Consider the following 22,083-nt stretch of genomic DNA (forward strand, 5'->3'; position numbering starts at 1 on the left):
AACATACCCTTCCAAACTGCCAGTATCCCAAACCCCTCCTTTAAAGTGCAGGCACTGTACTTCCCATTTCCAGTACAGTGTACTCAAGTCCAGCTATATAAAAATAACTGGTTTCCCTGAATCCCTTCACTAAATATTACCCTGATACACTCCAACAGCTCGTCAGGTCCCAAATACCATTCCTCTCCATTCACTCCTATCTAACATGCTCACGCATGCTTGTTGGAAGTCCAAGCCCCTCGCCCACAAAACCTCCTTACCCCCCTCCCTCCAACCTTTTCGAGGACGACCCCTACCCCGCCTTCCTTCTCCTACAGATTTATACGCTTTCCATGTCATTCTACTTTGATCCATTCTCTCTAAATGACTAAACCACCTCAACAACCCCTCTTCAGCTCTCTGACTAATACTTTTATTAACTCCACACCTTCTCCTAATTTCCACACTCCGAATTCTCTGCATAATATCTACACCACACATTGCCCTTAGACAGGACATCTCCACCGCCTCCTCGCTGCAGCATTTACAACCCAAACTTCACACCCATATAAGAGTGTTGTTACCACTATACTTTCATACATACCCTTCTTTGCCTTTTTTCCTTCATCAATTCTGTGGTTAACCTCATCTTTCATACATCCATCCACTGACATGGCAACTCCCAAATACATATGTGAAAACATTCACTTCTTCCATACTCCTCCTCTCCAATTTGATATCCAATTTTTCTCTATATTAGGTAAATGTATCTACAGGTACTATTATATAATATATGTAACATTACTATCTAAAATTACATAATATTGTAACATAAATCCTAATGAAAAAATTGATATTTAGTGAAAGATGTTAAATTAAAATTTAATATTCAACTGAAATTTAATTTCAAGAAGGTTAAAATGCACATAAGGAAGTAATAGTAATGTAATAAGATTAATTAAAAAAAAATAAAGAGCATGGTGTAATTTATAACTTGGAAGTAAAAGATAAATAACAATTTAATGAATTACAATAAAATTTATTTTAGGCAAATACGTAACACATGTAAAAAAAATTCAATTTATTGAATTTATTAAATAATTAATTTTTTAATTCATCTGGCATGTTAGAGGACTGTATTTCACATTGTTGTGCCTGTTATTTGCATGATCAGTATCAGCATTATAGTGTAGGACCTTGAAGTTGTGAGGTGAAGAGTAATATGTATGTAGAGTTTTAATATTTAGTAGGTTTTTTAATGGCATTTTAATATCATAATAAGTTATTTCAATACATGTAAGTAATTTTTATTCATATTTATCATATTACATAATGCCTATTTCATTATGTTGCTTGGTGTATGAAACTCAGATTTCATATTAACATGACTTAATATTAGTTAGTATCATTTCAGATGGTGGGAGGTACTGATTTACCAACCAGTGATATTGTACAACTACTGGCCTCACATGACACCCTGACCAAAAAGCTGACTTGCTATCACATTGCTGATAAGTAAGTATCTTAGTGGTGGGCACATAACTCTAGTGCCTTTCTGTTCTGCACAGAGGCCACCAGATGTGTTCGGGTGATCACTCCTGTGGCTCTTGCCAGGAAGGGCGGTAGTTTAACCTCCAGAAAGAGGGTTGATTTCCTATTGTTTCACATAATTATACGATACAAACATTAAACTCTTTTCTACATGGGATTGAGCAGCAAGCCTTAAATTGAAAATGTAATTACAGTGCTTAATTTGCTTTTATTATAACATATTATCTGTAGTATTGTGGAACAGAATTCTTCCTCCGTAAGCCATGCGTGTTGTAAGAGGCGACTAAAATGCCGGGAGCAAGGGGCTAGTAACCCCTTCTCCTGTATATATTACTAAATGTAAAAGGAGAAACTTTCGTTTTTCCTTTTGGGCCACCCCGCCTCGGTGGGATACAGCCGGTGTGTTGAAAGAAAGAAGATCTGTAGCATTGTCCTGTGTCAATTAATTGATAATTGATTATAACTGTACATTACTGTGAATAACAATAAGTGCATTAACTATTTGTACCTCTGTTTTGCTCACCTGAGCTGTACAAAGGTAAATGATTCTTGCAGAATCTTTTCAGTCATTGGTAGAGTCAGTCAGTAAAACAGTACTGCAGTCATTTCTCCATTTTCACTTCTTGACAAGATAAATCCCTACTTGCAGATGTAGTACTAATGCTGACCTAGCTCTTCTGACTGCCAACCTGCTGTTGAGAGATGCCAGCGATGCCAACCCAAGTGTGCGCAGTGTCAGTATTACTACCCTGGCAGCTTTGCCAGGAATAGAGGAGAGTTCTGTCCGTGCTATTGCCTCAGCTCTCTCTGACCAAGCAGCAATGGTAATTGTACAATGCTATATGATCCATGCCATTTTAGTGTTCAGGTACAACACAAGAAATAAACACCTCAGATGGTAAATATGTGCAACTAACCTTCAGTACAAGCTCCATGTAAATAAACAGTCCAAAAATATGTACCAAATTATCTGAAGAAATAAACTTTCCACTGGTAATTAACTTCAACACACAGTGAAATCTCAACTTAACAGACTAATGGGGAAGGGGGTGTCCATTAATGCAGATTGTCTGCTAAATCCGTATGGTGAGATTGTTTTTCCATGGTCGTAACAACAGCAGTTCCGGATTTAATGGATAACTTCGGATATAATGGGTTTTGTTGAATCCAAAATAAATTTACCCAGCAGATTATAATAATAATGGACAGTTCTAGAAATAATGGACTGTGCCCATTAAATCTGATATCACTTAAGCTAGCAGACTGTAATAATAATTAATAATTGTGGATATAGCAGACTTTGTACATTGTTTATGGATGTTGTCCTGCCACATATTGCCTGTTAAAAATATAATCCATTAAATCATGGTCTGTTAAATTGAGGTTTTAATGTCAAAGTGTCAATATATATTGGTCTTAGTATTTCAAAAGATTGTTGACGAACAAGAAAGAATAGTACAGTAGAACCCCTGTATCTGCAGATTCGGTTTCCACAGTTTCAGTTATCCATGGTTTACCTTGGCCTGAAAATAACACTTAAATTTACTTAGTAATGGCCCCAAAGTGCAAAAAAGTGATGGTGGGAGTTCTTCAATCCTAAAAGAAGCCATAAAGTTCTTCCCATTAGTGAAAAAGTGCCAATTCTCAAGTTACTGTGTGCAATTTATCAATTAAACTTTATCATAGGTATGCATGTCACCAAAAAATGATGTAGGGTTTGCTACTATCTGTGGTTTTGGTTATCCATGGTAGGTCTTGGAACGTATTCCCCACAGATACAGGGAGACTACTGTATGTATTTAGCATTCTTCTAAAATTGGGACAGGCTTTGTAGTAATGCTGTACATATTTATAGGTAGTCATTGTTAATTGAGGTTTCCATTATTTTACAGGTGCGTCGAGCAGGTGCAGTGGCATGTGCACGGCTGTATTCCCATGCTCCTCGGTCTGTTCTTGAATGTGGTTTGGTGGATGCCCTTTATGAAGGGTTGCGAGACTCGGATCCCATTGTTATTACTAATTGCATTCTTGCCCTTGACTACATCCTGAAAGAAGAGGGTGGAGTGGTAGTCAATAAGAACATTGCACATTACCTAATGGGGAGAATAATGCAGTTCTCCGTGTGTAATGGTGTATATGTATTATCGCTCCTTCTCAGGTTGGTCTCGTTGTAATGACATACCCTAGTTTTAAATTTTTAATTTTTAATTTAGGTTAAATTGAACTAGGAAAATATTTTTTGCATGTAATAAACAAGAATTACAGATTATAGTACAGCCTCTCCTCACTTTACGATGGAGTTCCATTCCTAAGATCATGTTGTTATACAAATTCGTTGCTAAGTGAGGAACATACAATAATGGTAATGGGTTTGTGTCGACCATCTTTGATATTGTTTTAATGTCACCTTTGTAGCATTTATAACATTTATGGTATATTTTTAAATGTTTATACAATAGTGTACTGTATATTGAAATAAACAAAATAGAGGAAATCAGCTGTAATAAACATTATTTAGGTATAAATACTGGTCAGACAGCCCGTCGTAAGTCCAAGGCATCAGTAAACGAGTATGTCGCTGAGTGAGGAGAGGCTTTTTATGGCTTTTGTTATTTAGATATATCATGTAGAGTAGAATATTAATGCTGTATCAGTTGGTATAAAGGCAGATACGTTTTCTTTTTAGATCTCCCCTGCCTTGGTGAGAGATGGCTGTTGTTTTTAAAAAAATACAGCTTGGTACTACACATAATTAACCCTTTCAAGGTCCGTGCCGTAGATCTACGGCTTTACATTCAGGGTCCAAACCGTAGATCTACGCCATGAGCTCAGCTCACTCTGATAAGCTGTGAGCAGTAAATTTGGGCCTAGATATGAGAGAATACATCTATGTGGTATGTGTGCACCACTTAAAACAAATCCTGCAGCACACAGTGCATAACGAGAGAAAAAACAGATCGTAATTTTCGTTAAAACGGTGACTTTGCAGTGTTTTTTCGTATGTTTTTTATAGCTGTATTTGAAATTTCTTGGTCTCATTTGATAGAATGGAAGATATACTACAGGAGTAGAGATGATTTTGATTGGTTTTAGTACTGGAAATGGCTTGAAACTGAGCTCAAAGTAGCAGAAATGTTAAATTTTTGCCGATGTTCAAGAGTAAACAAATGACCTCACAAGTCTAATACATGATAGCTGGTGGGTCTTATATACATTCACAAATGTGGTGATATTATTTATTCAATTATTACAGTATTGCATCACAGTAAATCTTCTATTTTTTGGTTTGAATAAAAATTTATTATGTGAATAAAAAATCAAAATGGAATTCATTTGTAAAGCCTGAAACAGTAACTAATGAACAGAGAAAATGTTAGTTTAGTGCCAGGAATGCCTGCATTGTTTATTCTAGGCCCTATTTTGAAACTGGAATATTTTGAACTTTGCGTTAAATTGGCCAAATTACCAATTTCCGGTCACTTTATTTTGTTATTGGAACAGTTGACTTGGCGATTTCTTGTGCTCAATCAATAGAATAGAAGTAATACTAGTGAAATAGCTAAGAATTTGGTTGACTGGAATACTGTAATTGGCCTAAAATGGGAGCCAAAGTCGGCAAAATTGCCGATGTGTAAATATCACCGACACATCAAAATTCGCGAGAGCATAATTTCATCAATTTTCCATCAAATTTCGTAGTTTTTGTTTTATTACCTTCAGAAAAAGATTCTCTACCATTTCATAAGAAAAAATAGCAAAATTATTTTTTGAAAATTCTTGGACCCTGGTGCACACTTTGAAGTTTGGCTGCTGGACCCTGAAAGGGTTAAGTAACTTTTTAAAGACAATTCTTATAGCTGAATATATACAGTACATCTAATCATGTGCTAATCCTCACTGTATAAAATATTTTTAATAATGTTCTGTACTATACTGAAATAAAGTGTTATTAAAAAAAAACCTTGGTTAAAATAATAGTGAATAGCACAATGATTAATTATTTGTATAAAAGAATTGTTTTGAAGTATTAATTGTTTTCATTAATAAATCTATAGAAGAGTGTAGTGTATGTAATGATGTTATAAGATATTTTGTGGAAGTTTGTCAACAGTGTGCAAGTAATACAGAAAAGGGAATTTAAGATGATCTTAGAGTAAAAACAAGAAATTATCTGTACAGTACTGTAGTTACTATTGAGAGTTGGTTCCCAAGTATGTTTTAGTGTATTGACAAATTAATACATAGGCCTCAGGCAAAATGTTCTTACCAGTATATAAAATTTACTCATAATTCTTTATTTTTTCAGATACACACCTAAAACTGAAGAAGAGCTAATTCTTCTTTTAAATACCTTGGATGAACTCTTCTTATCTAAGTCTGCAGCAGTTCTTGTAGCTACTGTAAAACTGTTCCTTCACTGGACTAAAGATCATCCTCACCTAAAGAAGGACATGCTTGAAGTGATTCAGCCATCTGTGTGCAAGATACTTAGTAGAAATGTTCCTGAGAATTCATATTTGATATTGGATTTCATGAGCACTCTAGGAGATACACAAAAAATCTTTGGCCCACACTATAAATTCTTCTTAGTCCGAGCAAAAGATCCAGGGTACTTGAAGACTAAGAAGTTAATGGTGCTTCCTTTTGTAAGCACAGAAAACAATGTTTGCTGTCTTATAGAAGAGGTAAAGCCATATTGCAGTGATTATCAAAGTTTTCAGAGTGCAGTGACATGTTTGGGAGCACTGTCCCAGATTAGCTCTGAGGCTAATGAAATGTGTTTGTCAATACTGGTAACATTATTAGATGCACCAACAGAGAAAGTGGTTATAGCTGCATTAGAATGTCTTTTGAAGGTTGTTTATTTATTGCCAGTGACAAATAATTCTGTCTGTCATTCCAAAGAGCAAGCATTATCCTCAGGGTCATCTGTTGATTCTGAAAGACAAGTGCATGGTGAATTAGTTTCTGTTCCATCCACATCTCAGGACATACCTAAATCTGAGACAAAACCTCTGCCAGAATTACCAGAAGACCTCATAAGAGCAGTAACAAGAGCATTGTCAAGAGGCACTGTTCAAGAAACAGCTCCTTCTTTAGTGCTTCATGTTCTCAGTAAATTAGCTTCATATTTGGACTCTGCTGCAGACATACTTCAGCGAATGTCATCATTGTCTTCTTCATCTACTGTGGTCCATGCTGATCTAGTTACTGCAGCTGCTCGAATATTTTTGTCTCGACCAGCACAGTCTCAACTCTTATTAGCTGCTATACTTTCCAAAGCTCTGAAAACTCCCGGTGAACCAGCATCTCGTGCTGCTTTAGTTTACTCAGCACTTCTTGAGGGCCCTGCTAATGCAGCCCATCTTCTAGGGGCTGATGTTCAGCATGTAGCACAAAGGAAACAGGATTGTGAAGAGCAGCTGGTGAATGACTAATTAATAAGCAATTATTTTACAAAAGGCATTTGTTAAGTTTCTTAGTGTTATCATAAATGCAACCTAAATTCTTTATCAGTCAGTTACAATACAATAGTACTGTAATGGGGTCACCCTTCAAGGGATGTAGGTGCCATGATGCTGGTGAAGGGCATTTGAGCGAGGAAATTGGAACTACCGTACATTTTCTAAGATCAATCCTGATTGCCTTCTGTTTCTCATTCACAGGCACTATATGACCCCTATGGGTCATATAGTGCCTGTGAATGAGAAACAGTAATAATATACCAGGTTTAATATTTGCAATTTTAATAATAATAATAATAATACTGTAATAATAATAATGAAAATTACTTGTGAAAAATTAAATTTATATTTTAATTTATTAAATTCTTACATAATTTAAAACATAAAAAGAGACAGTTTTATTATAATACAAGGCTGTTTTTTTCTTTGGATTTCTTCAGTTTCTGAAATCCCCTTTTACAGCTCACTGTTATCGAAACTCTTATAACCTTACATGAAAGCTATATACAGTGGACCCCCGCTTAACGATCACCTCCAAATGCGACCAATTATGTAAGTATATTTATGTAAGTGCGTTTGTACGTGTATGTTTGGGGGTCTGAAATGGACTAATCTACTTCACAATATTCCTTATGGGAAAAAATTCGGTCAGTACTGGCACCTGAACATACTACTGGAATGAAAAAAGTTCGTTAACCGGGGGTCCACTGTATACAGGATTTTTTAATGTTTGTGGGAATTAATTGATCCAACAAATGGTTTCATCATGCTTAATTTTCATCTTTAAAGAAGACTTTTCATTTAAAGAAAATAAATGGACTACAGTTCAGCATTTTTAGTAATTTTTGGGTGAATATTCAAAATTGATTAAAAAAACACCAGGGGTACTATTTTGTATTCTGATTAAAAATACACACGTAAAAAAAGTTAAAATCATATAATTTTAACGTGATATGAGGCATTGTTTTGTTGTGAAGCCCTTTATTTATTTATTTATTTATTTATTTTATGTCTTTGCAAACAGTACATTGAGATTTTGTATTTACAATATTGGGTTGCAATGCAAAGAGAGCCTTTATTATGCCTAGGGATTATGAGCCAACTTAACATTATTGGCTTACAGTCTACTTAACACTAAGGAGTATATCATAGTTGTACAGTAGGATAGTAATTATTTCATTGTAGTAGACGTTTCGCCATCCAGTGGCTTTATCAATACAGATTCTAGGACATAATAGGAAGACAGTAGAACTATATACAAAAGATGAGGTAATCAGTCCCTCGGCCTTGGAGTTAGTGTTCACAGCATCGATGCTGTGAACACTAACTCCAAGGCCGAGGGACTGATTACCTCATCTTTTGTATATAGTTCTACTGTCTTCCTATTATGTCCTAGAATCTGTATTGATAAAGCCACTGGATGGCGAAACGTCTACTACAATAAAGATATCCAGATGTTGCACATGTGTCTTAACTTTCATATTGTCGGTATTTTATACCTTTCTTGCACAATTATTTCATAGTTGTACAGTAGAATATTAATTATAAATGAATCAAAATTTGTATAATACAAAGATATATTTATACAGTATTTGAAAATGCTTTTTGTGAAAACAATGATTCAATTATATTCACTTATATTATTAATCATTATACAAAATAGTATCCTTGGTGTGAATTTAAGCAATTTTGAAAATCTGCCCCAAAATGGCTAAAAATGCTGAACTATAGTCCAGTGATTTTTTTTAGATGGAAATCTTTTTCTCTAAAAAAAAGAAAATTAGGCATGATGAAACTGTTTGTTGGATCAATGACTTCCCACAAACGTGAAAATATCTTGTATATAATAGTTTTCATGGAAAATTATAAAAGTTTTTGATAATATGAATGAACTGGAAAAAGGGCTTCAGACACTGAAGAAATCAGAGGGAAAAAAGTCTTGTATTATATTCAAGTATCTCTTTTTATGTATTAAAGTCAATATTGTTTTTTTGTTTTTTTTTTTCAACAAGTCGGCCGTCTCCCACCGAGGCAGGGTGACCCAAAAAAGAAAGAAAATCCCCAAAAAGAAAATACTTTCATCATCATTCAACACTTTCACCACACTCACACATTATCACTGTTTTTGCAGAGGTGCTCAGAATACAACAGTTTAGAAGCATATACGTATAAAGATACACAACATATTCCTCGAAACTGCCAATATCCCAAACCCCTCCTTTAAAGTGCAGGCATTGTACTTCCCATTTCCAGGACTCAAGTCTGACTATATGTTAATTAGCATAAAGAAATGGTTCAAACAGTGATTTTAAGCAATTTTGACAAATCTGGTGATAGTGTATAATTGATGAACTGTATGTTGTCTAGTGACTGAAGAAGGACCAGGGGAGAAAACAATTTTTTTTTCTAAAAATTGTATTTATCATGGAACTGTTTGTTAGATTAGTTATTTCCCACAAAAAATATACATTTATGAAGATTAGAATAGTTTTAATGAAAATACTGGCATCCTACATTCAGGTTTTACAAGAAAACAGGGTCTTGTATCAAGTTAAAATGATCTGATTTTACCGTTTTAAGTGTCTGTTCTTAATCAGGTGAGATTTTAAGAAATTTTGAAAATCTGACCGAAATTGGCTAAAAATGCTGAACTATAGTCCAGTGATTTTTTTACGTAAAAAAACTTTTTCTCTAAAAAAAGAAAATTAGGCATGATGAAGCCATTTTTTGGATTAATTACATCTCACAAACGTGAACAAGCCCTGGGTGTATTGCTTTCATGGAAAGCTATAAGAGAAATTATTTTTATACAAGGGGCTTTTGGCATGTACACTCTATTATATTCTTTTGTACAACCATATACATGTATCATGTTAAAATATTGTATTATTATTATTATTATTATTATTATTATTATTATTATTATTATTATTATTATTATTATTATTATTATTATTATTATTATTATTATTTTATAACATGAGTGAGCTGGAAAAGGGACTTAAGACACTGGAGAAAACAGAGGAAATACAGACTCTTAGATTTTAATATTATTAAAGTACGTATCTCTTTTTATGTTTTAAAATCAATATTCTTAATTAGCATAAAAAATGGTTCAAATGGAGTGATTTTCAGCAATTTTGGCAAAGTAAGTGATGTGTGAAATTGAAGAGCTACATGTATATGTAGTCCAGCGATGATTTAATGGACTAATAGAGAAGGGAGGAGATGAGTTTCTAGTATTGGTAATTGTGGTGGATAGTAATGGGATTGTTTTGCCATAGTCAATGATAATGAACAATTCTGTAAACAACATTATTAATATAATCAAAACCAAGGACTAAACTCAGTAGGGTCATACAGAGCTGCTCTGTAAACAACATACTTTGCTCATTGTTGCCAAATTAACCCAGCAGATTTTGTCGAGCATTTTCAATGTCCATTAACCCTTAAACGGTCCAAACGTATATACGTATACGTTCCCGCGCGTAGCGCCCCAAACGTATATATACGTTTTCTTTGTCATTCATTCAACATTGCCACAATAAGCCTGAGTCACCTAGACATGAGAAAATGGGTGTGTGCACTCACTGTGTGCTATATTAAAATAATTGGGGATGCCTGGGTACCATATGTTTGGACCGTTTAAGGGTTAAACTAAGGATTTACTACTGAAATTAATTGACATTAAATTAATTGAAATTAATTGGTATTTTTGTTTAAGAAATGTATGTGGTAATAAATGTATGGAAGAGGGTAAGGTACCTAGTGATTGGCAGAGAGCATGCATAGTTCCTTTGTATAAAGGCAAAGGGGATAAAAGAGAGTGCAAAAATTATAGGGGGATAAGTCTGTTGAGTGTACCTGGTAAAGTGTATGGTAGAGTTATAATTGAAAGAATTAAGAGTAAGACAGAGAATAGGATAGCAGATGAACAAGGAGGCTTTAGGAAAGGTAGGGGGTGTGTGGACCAGGTGTTTACAGTGAAACATATAAGTGAACAGTATTTGGATAAGGCTAAAGAGGTCTTTGTGGCATTTATGGATTTGGAAAAGGCGTATGACAGGGTGGATAGGGGGGCAATGTGGCAGATGTTGCAAGTGTATGGTGTAGGAGGTAGGTTACTGAAAGCAGTGAAGAGTTTTTACGAGGATAGTGAGGCTCAAGTTAGAGTATGTAGGAAAGAGGGAAATTTTTTCCCAGTAAAAGTAGGCCTTAGACAAGGATGTGTGATGTCACCGTGGTTGTTTAATATATTTATAGATGGGGTTGTAAGAGAAGTAAATGCGAGGGTCTTGGCAAGAGGTGTGGAGTTAAAAGATAAAGAATCACACATAAAGTGGGAGTTGTCACAGCTGCTCTTTGCTGATGACACTGTGCTTTTGGGAGATTCTGAAGAGAAGCTGCAGAGATTGGTGGATGAATTTGGTAGGGTGTGCAAAAGAAGAAAATTAAAGGTGAATACAGGAAAGAGTAAGGTTATGAGGATAACAAAAAGATTAGGTGATGAAAGATTGAATATCAGATTGGAGGGAGAGAGTATGGAGGAGGTGAACGTATTCAGATATTTGGGAGTGGACGTGTCAGCGGATGGGTCTATGAAAGATGAGGTGAATCATAGAATTGATGAGGGAAAAAGAGTGAGTGGTGCACTTAGGAGTCTGTGGAGACAAAGAACTTTGTCCTTGGAGGCAAAGAGGGGAATGTATGAGAGTATAGTTTTACCAACGCTCTTATATGGGTGTGAAGCGTGGGTGATGAATGTTGCAGCGAGGAGAAGGCTGGAGGCAGTGGAGATGTCATGTCTGAGGGGAATGTGTGGTGTGAATATAATGCAGAGAATTCGTAGTTTGGAAGTTAGGAGGAGGTGCGGGATTACCAAAACTGTTGTCCAGAGGGCTGAGGAAGGGTTGTTGAGGTGGTTCGGACATGTAGAGAGAATGGAGCGAAACAGAATGACTTCAAGAGTGTATCAGTCTGTAGTGGAAGGAAGGCGGGGTAGGGGTCGGCCTAGGAAGGGTTGGAGGGAGGGGGTAAAGGAGGTTTTGTGTGCGAGGGGCTTGGACTTCCAGCAGGCATGCGTGAGCGTGTTTGATAGGAGTGAATGGAGACAAATGGTTTTTAATACTTGACGTGCTGTTGGAGTATGAGCAAAGTAACATTTATGAAGGGATTCAGGGAAACCGGCAGGCCGGACTTGAGTCCTGGAGATGGGAAGTACAGTGCCTGCACTCTGAAGGAGGGGTGTTAATGTTGCAGTTTAAAAACTGTAGTGTAAAGCACCCTTCTGGCAAGACAGTGATGGAGTGAATGATGGTGAAAGTTTTTCTTTTTCGGGCCACCCTGCCTTGGTGGGAATCGGCCAGTGTGATAATAAAATAATAAAAAAAAATGTATGAAAGAGGGGAAGGTACCTAGGGATTGGCGGAGAGCACGTATAGTCCCTTTATATAAAGGGAAGGGGGACAAAAGAGATTGTAAAAATTATAGAGGAATAAGTTTACTGAGTATACCAGGAAAAGTATACGGTAGGGTTATAATTGAAAGAATTAGAGGTAAGATAGAATGTAGGATTGCAGATGAGCAAGGTGGTTTCAGAGTGGGTAGGGGATGTGTAGATCAAGTGTTTACATTGAAGTATATATGTGAACTGTATTTAGATAAAGGTAGGTAAGTTTTTATTGCATTTATGGATTTAGAAAAGGCATATGATGGAGTGGATAGGGGAGCAATGTGGCAGATGTTGCAAGTACATGTATATGGAATAGGTGGTAAGTTACTAAATGGTGTAAAGAGTTTTTATGAGGATAGTGAGGCTCAGGTTAGGGTGTGTAGAAGAGAGGGAGACTACTTCCCGGTAAAAGTAGGTCTTAGACAGGGATGTGTAATGTCACCATGGTTGTTGAATATATTTATAGATGGGGTTGTAAAAGAAGTAAATGCTAGGGTGTTCAGGAGAGGGGTGGGATTAAATTATGGGGAATCAAATACAAAATTGACACAGTTGCCTTTTGCTGATGATACTGTGCTTATGGGAGATTCTAAAGAAAAATTGCAAAGGTTAGTGAACAAGTTTGGGAGTGTGTGTAAAGGTAGAAAGTTGAAAGTGAACATAGAAAAGAGTAATGTGATGAGGGTATCAAATAATTTAGATAAAGAGAAACTGGATATCAAATTGGGGAGGAGGAGTATGGAAGAAGTGAATGTTTTCAGATAGACAAGTAGGAATTTGGGACACCTAGGTCGCAAAAAATGTCCCCCTTTGATACCTACCACTGTCATAACCACAAGTTGCTCTGGACCTATTAATTACCAATGAAATATGTATAACCAGGAATACTGGTAAATATATAAATTTTGTGGACTGTATATTAAAAATACTTGGGAGTTGACGTGTTGGCGGATGGATTTATGAAGGATGAGGTTAATCACAGAATTGATGAGGGAAAAAAGGTGAGTGGTGCATTGAGGTATATGTGGAGACAAAAAACGTTATCTATGGAGGCAAAGAAAGGAATGTATGAATGTAGTACCAACACTCTTATATGGGTGTGAAGCTTGGGTTGTGAATGCAGCAGCGAGGAGGCGGTTGGAGGCAGTGGAGATGTCCTGTCTAAGGGCAATGTGTGGTGTAAATATTATACAGAAAATTCAGAGTGTGAAAATTAGGAGAAGGTGTGGAGTTAATAAAAGTATTAGTCAGAGGGCTGAAAAGGGGTGGTTTGGTCATTTAGAGAGAATGGATCAAAGTAGAATGACATGGAGAGCATTTAAATCTGTAGGGGAAGGAAGCTGGGGTAGGGGTCGTCCTCGAAAAGGTTGGAAGGAAGGGGTAAGGGAGGTTTTGTGGGCGAGGGGCTTGGACTTCCAGCAGGCGTGCATGAGCATGTTCGATAGGAGTGAATGGAGACGAATGGTATTTGGGACCTGACGATCTGTTGGAGTGTGAGCAGGGTAATATTTAGTGAAGGGATTCAGGGAAACCGGTTATTTTTATATAGCCAGACTTGAGTCCTGGAAATGGGAAGTACAATGCCTGCACTCTAAAGGAGGGGTTTCGGGATATTAGCAGTTTGGAGAGATATGTTGTGTAGCTTTATACGTATATGCTTCTAAACTGTTGTGTTCTGAGCACCTCTGCAAAAACAGTGATTATGTGTGAGTGAGGTGAAAGTGTTGAATGATGATGAAAGTAGTATTTTCTTTTTGGGGATTTTCTTTCTTTTTGGGTCACCTTGCCTCGGTGGGAGAAGGCCGACTTGTTAAAAAAAAAAAAAAAAAATAAAAGAGCTTTACAGCTTTTCCTTCAAGGATGGTGAGAGGGTTTCACTGATGCTAGTGTAGAGCTTGTGTTCCAAGAAACTGACACTTAACTTTCCCTCCCTTGCAATGAAGTTAATTTCCTCTGATTCTCTATAATACCTGTTGCTTCAATGCTTTATCATGTGTATACTAACTACTAAATGGAAAGCACAAAAATTATCTGTACTTGTTACTGGTTGATTAGATGTTAAGGCACCAACTTGCCCTTGGAGCTGCAGCCCATCGATAGACCACATAAGGGGTGGAGCCAAGGGAAAGCTGAAGACTTCCCTCCCAAAATTCCATCAACACTACCATAAGTCCCTAATAAAAATGATGCTACATCAAGACAAGTCCCCTAGCCACTCCTTCCAATTAGACTGTCAACCATAGACTCTTAAATAAAACTCCTGCTAGTGAAATGTACTTAATCTAAAGAAATGGAGCTACCCTCCCCTTCCTCTGATCAAACCCGAGTACCTCCTATTGCACAGCATTTTATTATCCTTTCAGGCATAGCACTTTAACTGTGTGCCCTTATTCTTGTTCTCTTAATTCCAACAGCCTGTCCCTCTCTGCTCTAGCAATTCCTCTTAGGGTTTTGTATGCATTAATCATGTTCCTCCCATTGTCCTCTATGCCAAGGACATCAGTTCATTTCTTCAGCCTTTCCTCAAAGTATATTCCTTGCAATTCTTGTACTTGCCTGGTTGCAAACTTTGAACATTTCCAAGTTTCTTTCAAGTGCATGACCAGAAGTGAGTTTCATGTTGGGGTTGTATATATACTCAGTGATCAGCCAAACATATGTCATATATAAGGTTCTGAATGATTATTCAAGCTCTTGAATACTATTCTGGGATTTGCTAATCTTTGCATATGCCACTGACATATGGTTTGTGTATTTCTGGTGATAGGCTTGGTGTTATATTCACTCCAAAGTTATTTTTGCTCTGAGGTTTGCAGCTTCTCTTCACCCATGCTATATTGTGTCCAATCTGCCCCTCATCTTCAATTCAAATGACCTTGCTTTTGGACTGAATTTGAGAAGTCATCTGTTGAACCATATATGAGGTCTCCCTGAAGTTTTTTAGTGTCCTATCCTGTTCTTATTTTTCTCATTAACTGTACATCAGCAAACATTGACACATGACTCAATGTCATCTGGTAAGTCATTTACAGTATAATAGGCATAATAGAAACAGCAAACATCCTAGCATTGATCCTTGTGGATTCTACTCGTTACTCCTATTTTGATGTCTCATCCCTTACTGTTACTCTCTGCCTTCTAGATTTCTAGTATCCTGACACAATGGGGTACTCGACCTTTTAATCCTCTAGTTTTAATCCTCAAGTGTGGTACTGCATAAAATGTTTTCCTGCAGTCTAAGAAGATACAATCTGCCCAACTTATCTTGTTTCATGATATTCAATGTCTTTGATGTGTCCCCCCTTTGTGTATATGGTGACCACATTTGCCTTTTTCAGTTTTTTCGGCACTTGTCCTAATAGGAGATTAGATGTATGCCTTTGATATTGGGTCATACAGGGGTTCTGCTCCTCTCAGCACTCGTGGAGATATATTATCTCGTCTCACTGCCTTTGCTATATCAAGCTTATTTAGTAGTTTCATAACATCTTTTATTATTTATTATAATAAAAGAGAAGAAAGGTCCTTTTGTTGTGCTAATGCTTTCTAGCAGCTGCTGATCTGATCTGGCAAGAGTTCTTTTTGGTAGTTCTCCACTTAATCCTGTAAAAACCTCATTTAATCTTATGTTAAGCTCTTTACACACTTCTCTGCTATTCTTCGCCAGCCTCCCATCATCCTTCTTCAGCTTTTATCACTCAGTTTTTCACAGCTGTTGTTTTCCTTATGGGGCTGTGGATTTTTCATCCTGTACTCAGTGCACTCATCCTCTTTGGCTCCCAGATAATACAATGGTACCTTGAGTTACGAACTTAATTTGTTCCAGAAGGCTGAGTGCCGACACCAAATGAATTTGTTCCCATAAGGAATAATGTAAATTAGATTAGTCCATTTCAGACCCCCAAAAATACACTTACAAAAACACTTACAAAAATACACTTACACACTTACATAACTCTTCGAGTTGGGAGCTGTTCGAAACTCGATGTACCACTGTATCCACATTTCCTCCGAGAATATCTCAAGTCTTTTGTTCAGCTCCTGACAGATTTCCTGGTCACTTGTGGCTTCTCTTCCTTCCTTAGACTGAGTACCTGGTCCTTTACTGTTGTCTTCCTTCTAGCACAATCTGTTTTATGTATCCTATTTCAGTATGTATAATATATCTTATGTTTCAGTGTGTATAGTGTATCTGTTTCAGTATGTATGGTGTATCTGTTTCAGTATGTATGGCACATCTGTTGTTTCAGTATGCATATCTGTCATTTCAGTATGTGTAATGTATCTGTTACGTTTCAGTATGTATGATGTATGTATTTGTTGTTTCAGTATGATGTATCTGTTATGTTTCAGTATGTATGATATATACTGTTTCAGTATGTATGATGTATACTGTTTCACTATGTAAGGATTAAGGATTTTATTTCTTTGCATAGTTGAGAATATGTAATTACAGTTTTTATTTGCCAAGTACAAAGAAAGCCACTGTCATGCCAGGGCATTTCGGGCAGAATAAACTTAATGATTAACAGACTACTTAATATTTTTTTTTTTTATTATCACACTGGCCGATTCCCACCAAGGCAGGGTGGCCCGAAAAAGAAAAACTTTCACCATCATTCACTCCATCACTGTCTTGCCAGAAGGGTGCTTTACACTACAGTTTTTAAACTGCAACATTAACACCCCTCCTTCAGAGTGCAGGCACTGTACTTCCCATCTCCAGGACTCAAGTCCGGCCTGCCGGTTTCCCTGAATCCCTTCATAAATGTTACTTTGCTCACACTCCAACAGCACGTCAAGTATTAAAAACCATTTGTCTCCATTCACTCCTATCAAACACGCTCATGCATGCCTGCTGGAAGTCCAAGCCCCTCGCACACAAAACCTCCTTTACCCCCTCCCTCCAACCTTTCCTAGGCCGACCCCTACCCCGCCTTCCTTCCACTACAGACTGATACACTCTTGAAGTCATTCTGTTTCGCTCCATTCTCTCTACATGTCCGAACCACCTCAACAACCCTTCCTCAGCCCTCTGGACAACAGTTTTGGTAATCCCGCACCTCCTCCTAACTTCCAAACTACGAATTCTCTGCATTATATTCACACCACACATTGCCTTCAGACATGACATCTCCACTGCCTCCAGCCTTCTCCTCGCTGCAACATTCATCACCCACGCTTCACACCCATATAAGAGCGTTGGTAAAACTATACTCTCATACATTCCCCTCTTTGCCTCCAAGGACAAAGTTCTTTGTCTCCACAGACTCCTAAGTGCACCACTCACTCTTTTTCCCTCATCAATTCTATGATTCACCTCATCTTTCATAGACCCATCCGCTGACACGTCCACTCCCAAATATCTGAATACGTTCACCTCCTCCATACTCTCTCCCTCCAATCTGATATTCAATCTTTCATCACCTAATCTTTTTGTTATCCTCATAACCTTACTCTTTCCTGTATTCACCTTTAATTTTCTTCTTTTGCACACCCTACCAAATTCATCCACCAATCTCTGCAACTTCTCTTCAGAATCTCCCAAGAGCACAGTGTCATCAGCAAAGAGCAGCTGTGACAACTCCCACTTTGTGTGTGATTCTTTATCTTTTAACTCCACGCCTCTTGCCAAGACCCTCGCATTTACTTCTCTTACAACCCCATCTATAAATATATTAAACAACCATGGTGACATCACACATCCTTGTCTAAGGCCTACTTTTACTGGGAAAAAATTTCCCTCTTTCCTACATACTCTAACTTGAGCCTCACTATCCTCGTAAAAACTCTTCAGTGCTTTCAGTAACCTACCTCCTACACCATACATTTGCAACATCTGCCACATTGCCCCCCTATCCACCCTGTCATACGCCTTTTCCAAATCCATAAATGCCACAAAGACCTCTTTAGCCTTATCTAAATACTGTTCACTTATATGTTTCACTGTAAACACCTGGTCCACACACCCCCTACCTTTCCTAAAGCCTCCTTGTTCATCTGCTATCCTATTCTCTGTCTTACTCTTAATTCTTTCAATTATAACTCTACCATACACTTTACCAGGTACACTCAACAGACTTATCCCCCTATAATTTTTGCACTCTCTTTTATCCCCTTTGCCTTTATACAAAGGAACTATGCATGCTCTCTGCCAATCCCTAGGTACCTTACCCTCTTCCATACATTTATTAAATAATTGCACCAACCACTCCAAAACTATATCCCCACCTGCTTTTAACATTTCTATCTTTATCCCATCAATCCCGGCTGCCTTACCCCCTTTCATTTTACCTACTGCCTCACGAACTTCCCCCACACTCACAACTGGCTCTTCCTCACTCCTACAAGATGTTATTCCTCCTTGCCCTATACACGAAATCACAGCTTCCCTATCTTCATCAACATTTAACAATTCCTCAAAATATTCCCTCCATCTTCCCAATACCTCTAACTCTTCTCTTTTTTAGTAAATGTATACAGGAGAAGGGGTTACTAGCCCATTGCTCCCGGCATTTTAGTCGCCTCATACGACACGCATGGCTTACGGAGGAAAGATTCTTTTCCACTTCCCCATGGACAGACTTTTTAACTGACAAATCCATTTGTTCTCTAGGCTTTCTTAACTTGTTAATCTCACTCCAAAACTTTTTCTTATTTTCAACAAAATTTGTTGATAACATCTCACCCACTCTCTCATTTGCTCTCTTTTTACATTGCTTCACCACTCTCTTAACCTCTCTCTTTTTCTCCATATGCTCTTAATACTAGGCATATATATCATAGTTGGTTCAAACTGAACAATCTTTTTTTATATTTCAACAGAGGTAATAGTGGTTTAGCAGTAATTGAATTAACAAGTAATTGATTAACCAGTTACAGTACGGTGTATGTTTCAGTATGTATGGTGGATCTGTTTCAGTATGTATGGTGTGTTTCGGTATGTATGGTGTATCTGTTTTAGTACGTATAGTGTATCTGTTTTAGTATGTATCTGGAGTTTATCTGGAGAGAGTTCCGGGGGTCAACGCCCCCGCGGCCCGGTCTGTGACCAGGCCTCCTGGTGGATCAGAGCCTGATCAACCAGGCTGTTACTGCTGGCTGCACGCAAACCAACGTACGAGCCACAGCCCGGCTGGTCAGGAACCGACTTTAGGTGCTTGTCCAGTGCCAGCTTGAAGACTGCCAGGGGTCTGTTGGTAATCCCCCTTATGTATGCTGGGAGGCAGCTGAACAGTCTCGGGCCCCTGACACTTATTGTATGGTCTCTTAACGTGCTAGTGACACCCCTGCTTTTCATTGGGGGGACGTTGCATCGTCTGCCAAGTCTTTTGCTTTCGTAGTGAGTGATTTGCGTGTGCAAGTTCGGTACTAGTCCCTCTAGGATTTTCCAGATGTATATAATCATGTACCTCTCCTGCCTGCGTTCCAGGGAATACAGGTTCAGGAACCTCAAGCGCTCCCAGTAATTTAGGTGTTTTATCTCCGTTATGCGCGCCGTGAATGTTCTCTGTACATTTTCTAGGTCAGCAATTTCACCTTCCTTGAAAGGTGCTGTTAGTGTGCAGCAATATTCCAGCCTAGATAAAACAAGTGTCATCATGGGCTTGGCATCCCTAGTTTTGAAGGTTCTCATTATCCAGCCTGTCATTTTTCTAGCAGATACGATTGATACAATGTTATGGTCCTTGAATGGTGTATGTTTCAGTATGTATGGTGTATCAGTTTCAGTATGTATGGCGTATGTTTCAGTATGTATGATGTTTCAGTATGTATGATGTTTCAGTATGTATGATGTTTCAGTATGTATGGTGTTTCAGTATGTATGGTGTTTCAGTATGTATGGTGTATCTGTTTTAGTATGTATGGTGCATCTTTTAGTATGTATGGTGTATCTTTCAGTATGTATAGTGTATTAGTTTCAGTATGTATGGCGTATGTTTCAGTGCGTATTGTGCATGTTTCAGTGCGTATTGTGCATGTTTCAGTATGTATGGTGTATCTGTTTCGGTATGTATGGTGTATTTGTTTCGGTATGTATGGTGTATCTGTTTCGGTATGTATGGTGTATTTGTTTCGGTATGTATGGTGTATCTGTTTCGGTATGTATGGTGTATTTGTTGTCTGAGTATGTATGAGAAGTCATTATGTGGGGTCACAGCCCATAGTGTGAGTACCGTTTTGTGTGTATAATGTGTCGTATGTGCATATTACGTGTGTGCATTGAATTCATATTTATTATGTTCACTTCAGACTCATTATGTATCAGTTTCAGTTAGCTGCGTCACAAGCTGATAATTCAGTTCATGAGCAGCTTCACTCAAGCTTTAGAAAGCTCGTGTTGTGGACAGTGAAACTCAGAAATACTTTATACAAATGTGTAAACAGCAAAAACTTACATTTAAAAAATAATATTAAAACTACGGTGGATGGCGTCATTCAAGAAGTGGAGATTCATCACGAGACAATGTTTCAATTGAAAACTGTGATGTCTGTGATAATAAAACATATTACTTCCTGTGACCACTAACATTTGAGTTTACTACGTCAGTAACATCCATCAGGTAGGTGTACCTAGTCCCTAGACCCGTAGGTCGGTCGCTAGTACACTCACTGAGGTCCGGGGTTCGGTTCCCCAGTACGGCTGGAAAACACTTGGACTAGTTTCCATAAGACACCTGCTGTCCATGTTCACCCATCAGTAAAATGGGTACCTGGGTGTTAGTCGACTGGTGTGGGTCGCAGCCTGGGGACAAAATTGACCTAATTAGCCCGAAATGCTCGGCGCGCATAACGGAGATAAAACACCTCAATTATTGGGAGCGCTTGAGGTTCCTAAACCTGTATTCCCTGGAACGCAGGAGGGAGAGATACATGATTATATACACCTGGAAAATCCTAGAGGGACTAGTACCGAACTTGCACACGAAAATCACTCACTACGAAAGCAAAAGACTTGGCAGACGATGCACCATCCCCCCAATGAAAAGCAGGGGTGTCACTAGCACGTTAAGAGACCATACAATAAGTGTCAGGGGCCCAAGACTGTTCAATTGCCTCCCAGCACACATAAGGGGGATTACCAACAGACCCCTGGCAGTCTTCAAGCTGGCACTGGACAAGCACCTAAAGTCAGTTCCGGATCAGCCGGGCTGTGGCTCGTACGTTGGTTTGCGTGCAGCCAGCAGCAACAGCCTGGTTGATCAGGCTCTGATCCACCAGGAGGCCTGGTCACAGACCGGGCCGCGGGGGCGTTGACCCCCGGAACTCTCTCCAGGTAAACTCCAGGTAATAAGTTAGTGAGTTAGTTTAAAATATCTTTATGCACCCCATACCCATCCTGTGGACGGTAGTCAAAAGATTACAGAGGTACATAATGGGTCCAGGGACTGGGCCCCAAATTATTATAATCATGGGGGAGCGCTAAACCCGTAGGATTATACAGCGCATGTGGGGGGGGGATGGAAGGTATTCAGACTCAATTCAGGGAACCAGAGCACAGATCCAATTCCCTAGATCAAGAGCCCCTCACCGGCATCAACGAACTTCCCTTGAGGGGACTGGGCCCCAAAGTTCTGAGAGCTGAACAAGTTACGAAGGTTAAGCTTAATAGACGCTACACTAGCCTCTGCATAA

General features: G+C 38.2%; 1 protein-coding gene across 6 annotated transcripts in view; it reads left to right on the plus strand.

Moving 5' to 3' along the window:
• Positions 1–8,236, plus strand: part of LOC128690059 (AP-4 complex subunit beta-1-like) — a 12,737-nt gene extending 4,501 nt beyond the window's left edge. For all 6 annotated transcript variants that reach the window (XM_070088560.1, XM_053778616.2, XM_070088558.1 and 3 more), the window contains 4 exons: positions 1,394–1,494; positions 2,180–2,354; positions 3,423–3,688; positions 5,837–8,236. In XM_070088560.1, the coding sequence (XP_069944661.1) occupies positions 1,394–1,494; positions 2,180–2,354; positions 3,423–3,688; positions 5,837–6,968 (1,674 nt within the window). In that variant the 3' untranslated portion in view covers positions 6,969–8,236. The remainder of the gene's footprint in view (positions 1–1,393; positions 1,495–2,179; positions 2,355–3,422; positions 3,689–5,836) is intronic.
• Positions 8,237–22,083: the final 13,847 nt, after the last annotated feature.

Source organism: Cherax quadricarinatus, chromosome 25, assembly GCF_038502225.1.
Source record: "Cherax quadricarinatus isolate ZL_2023a chromosome 25, ASM3850222v1, whole genome shotgun sequence".
Classification (NCBI taxonomy): Eukaryota; Metazoa; Arthropoda; class Malacostraca; order Decapoda; family Parastacidae; genus Cherax; species Cherax quadricarinatus.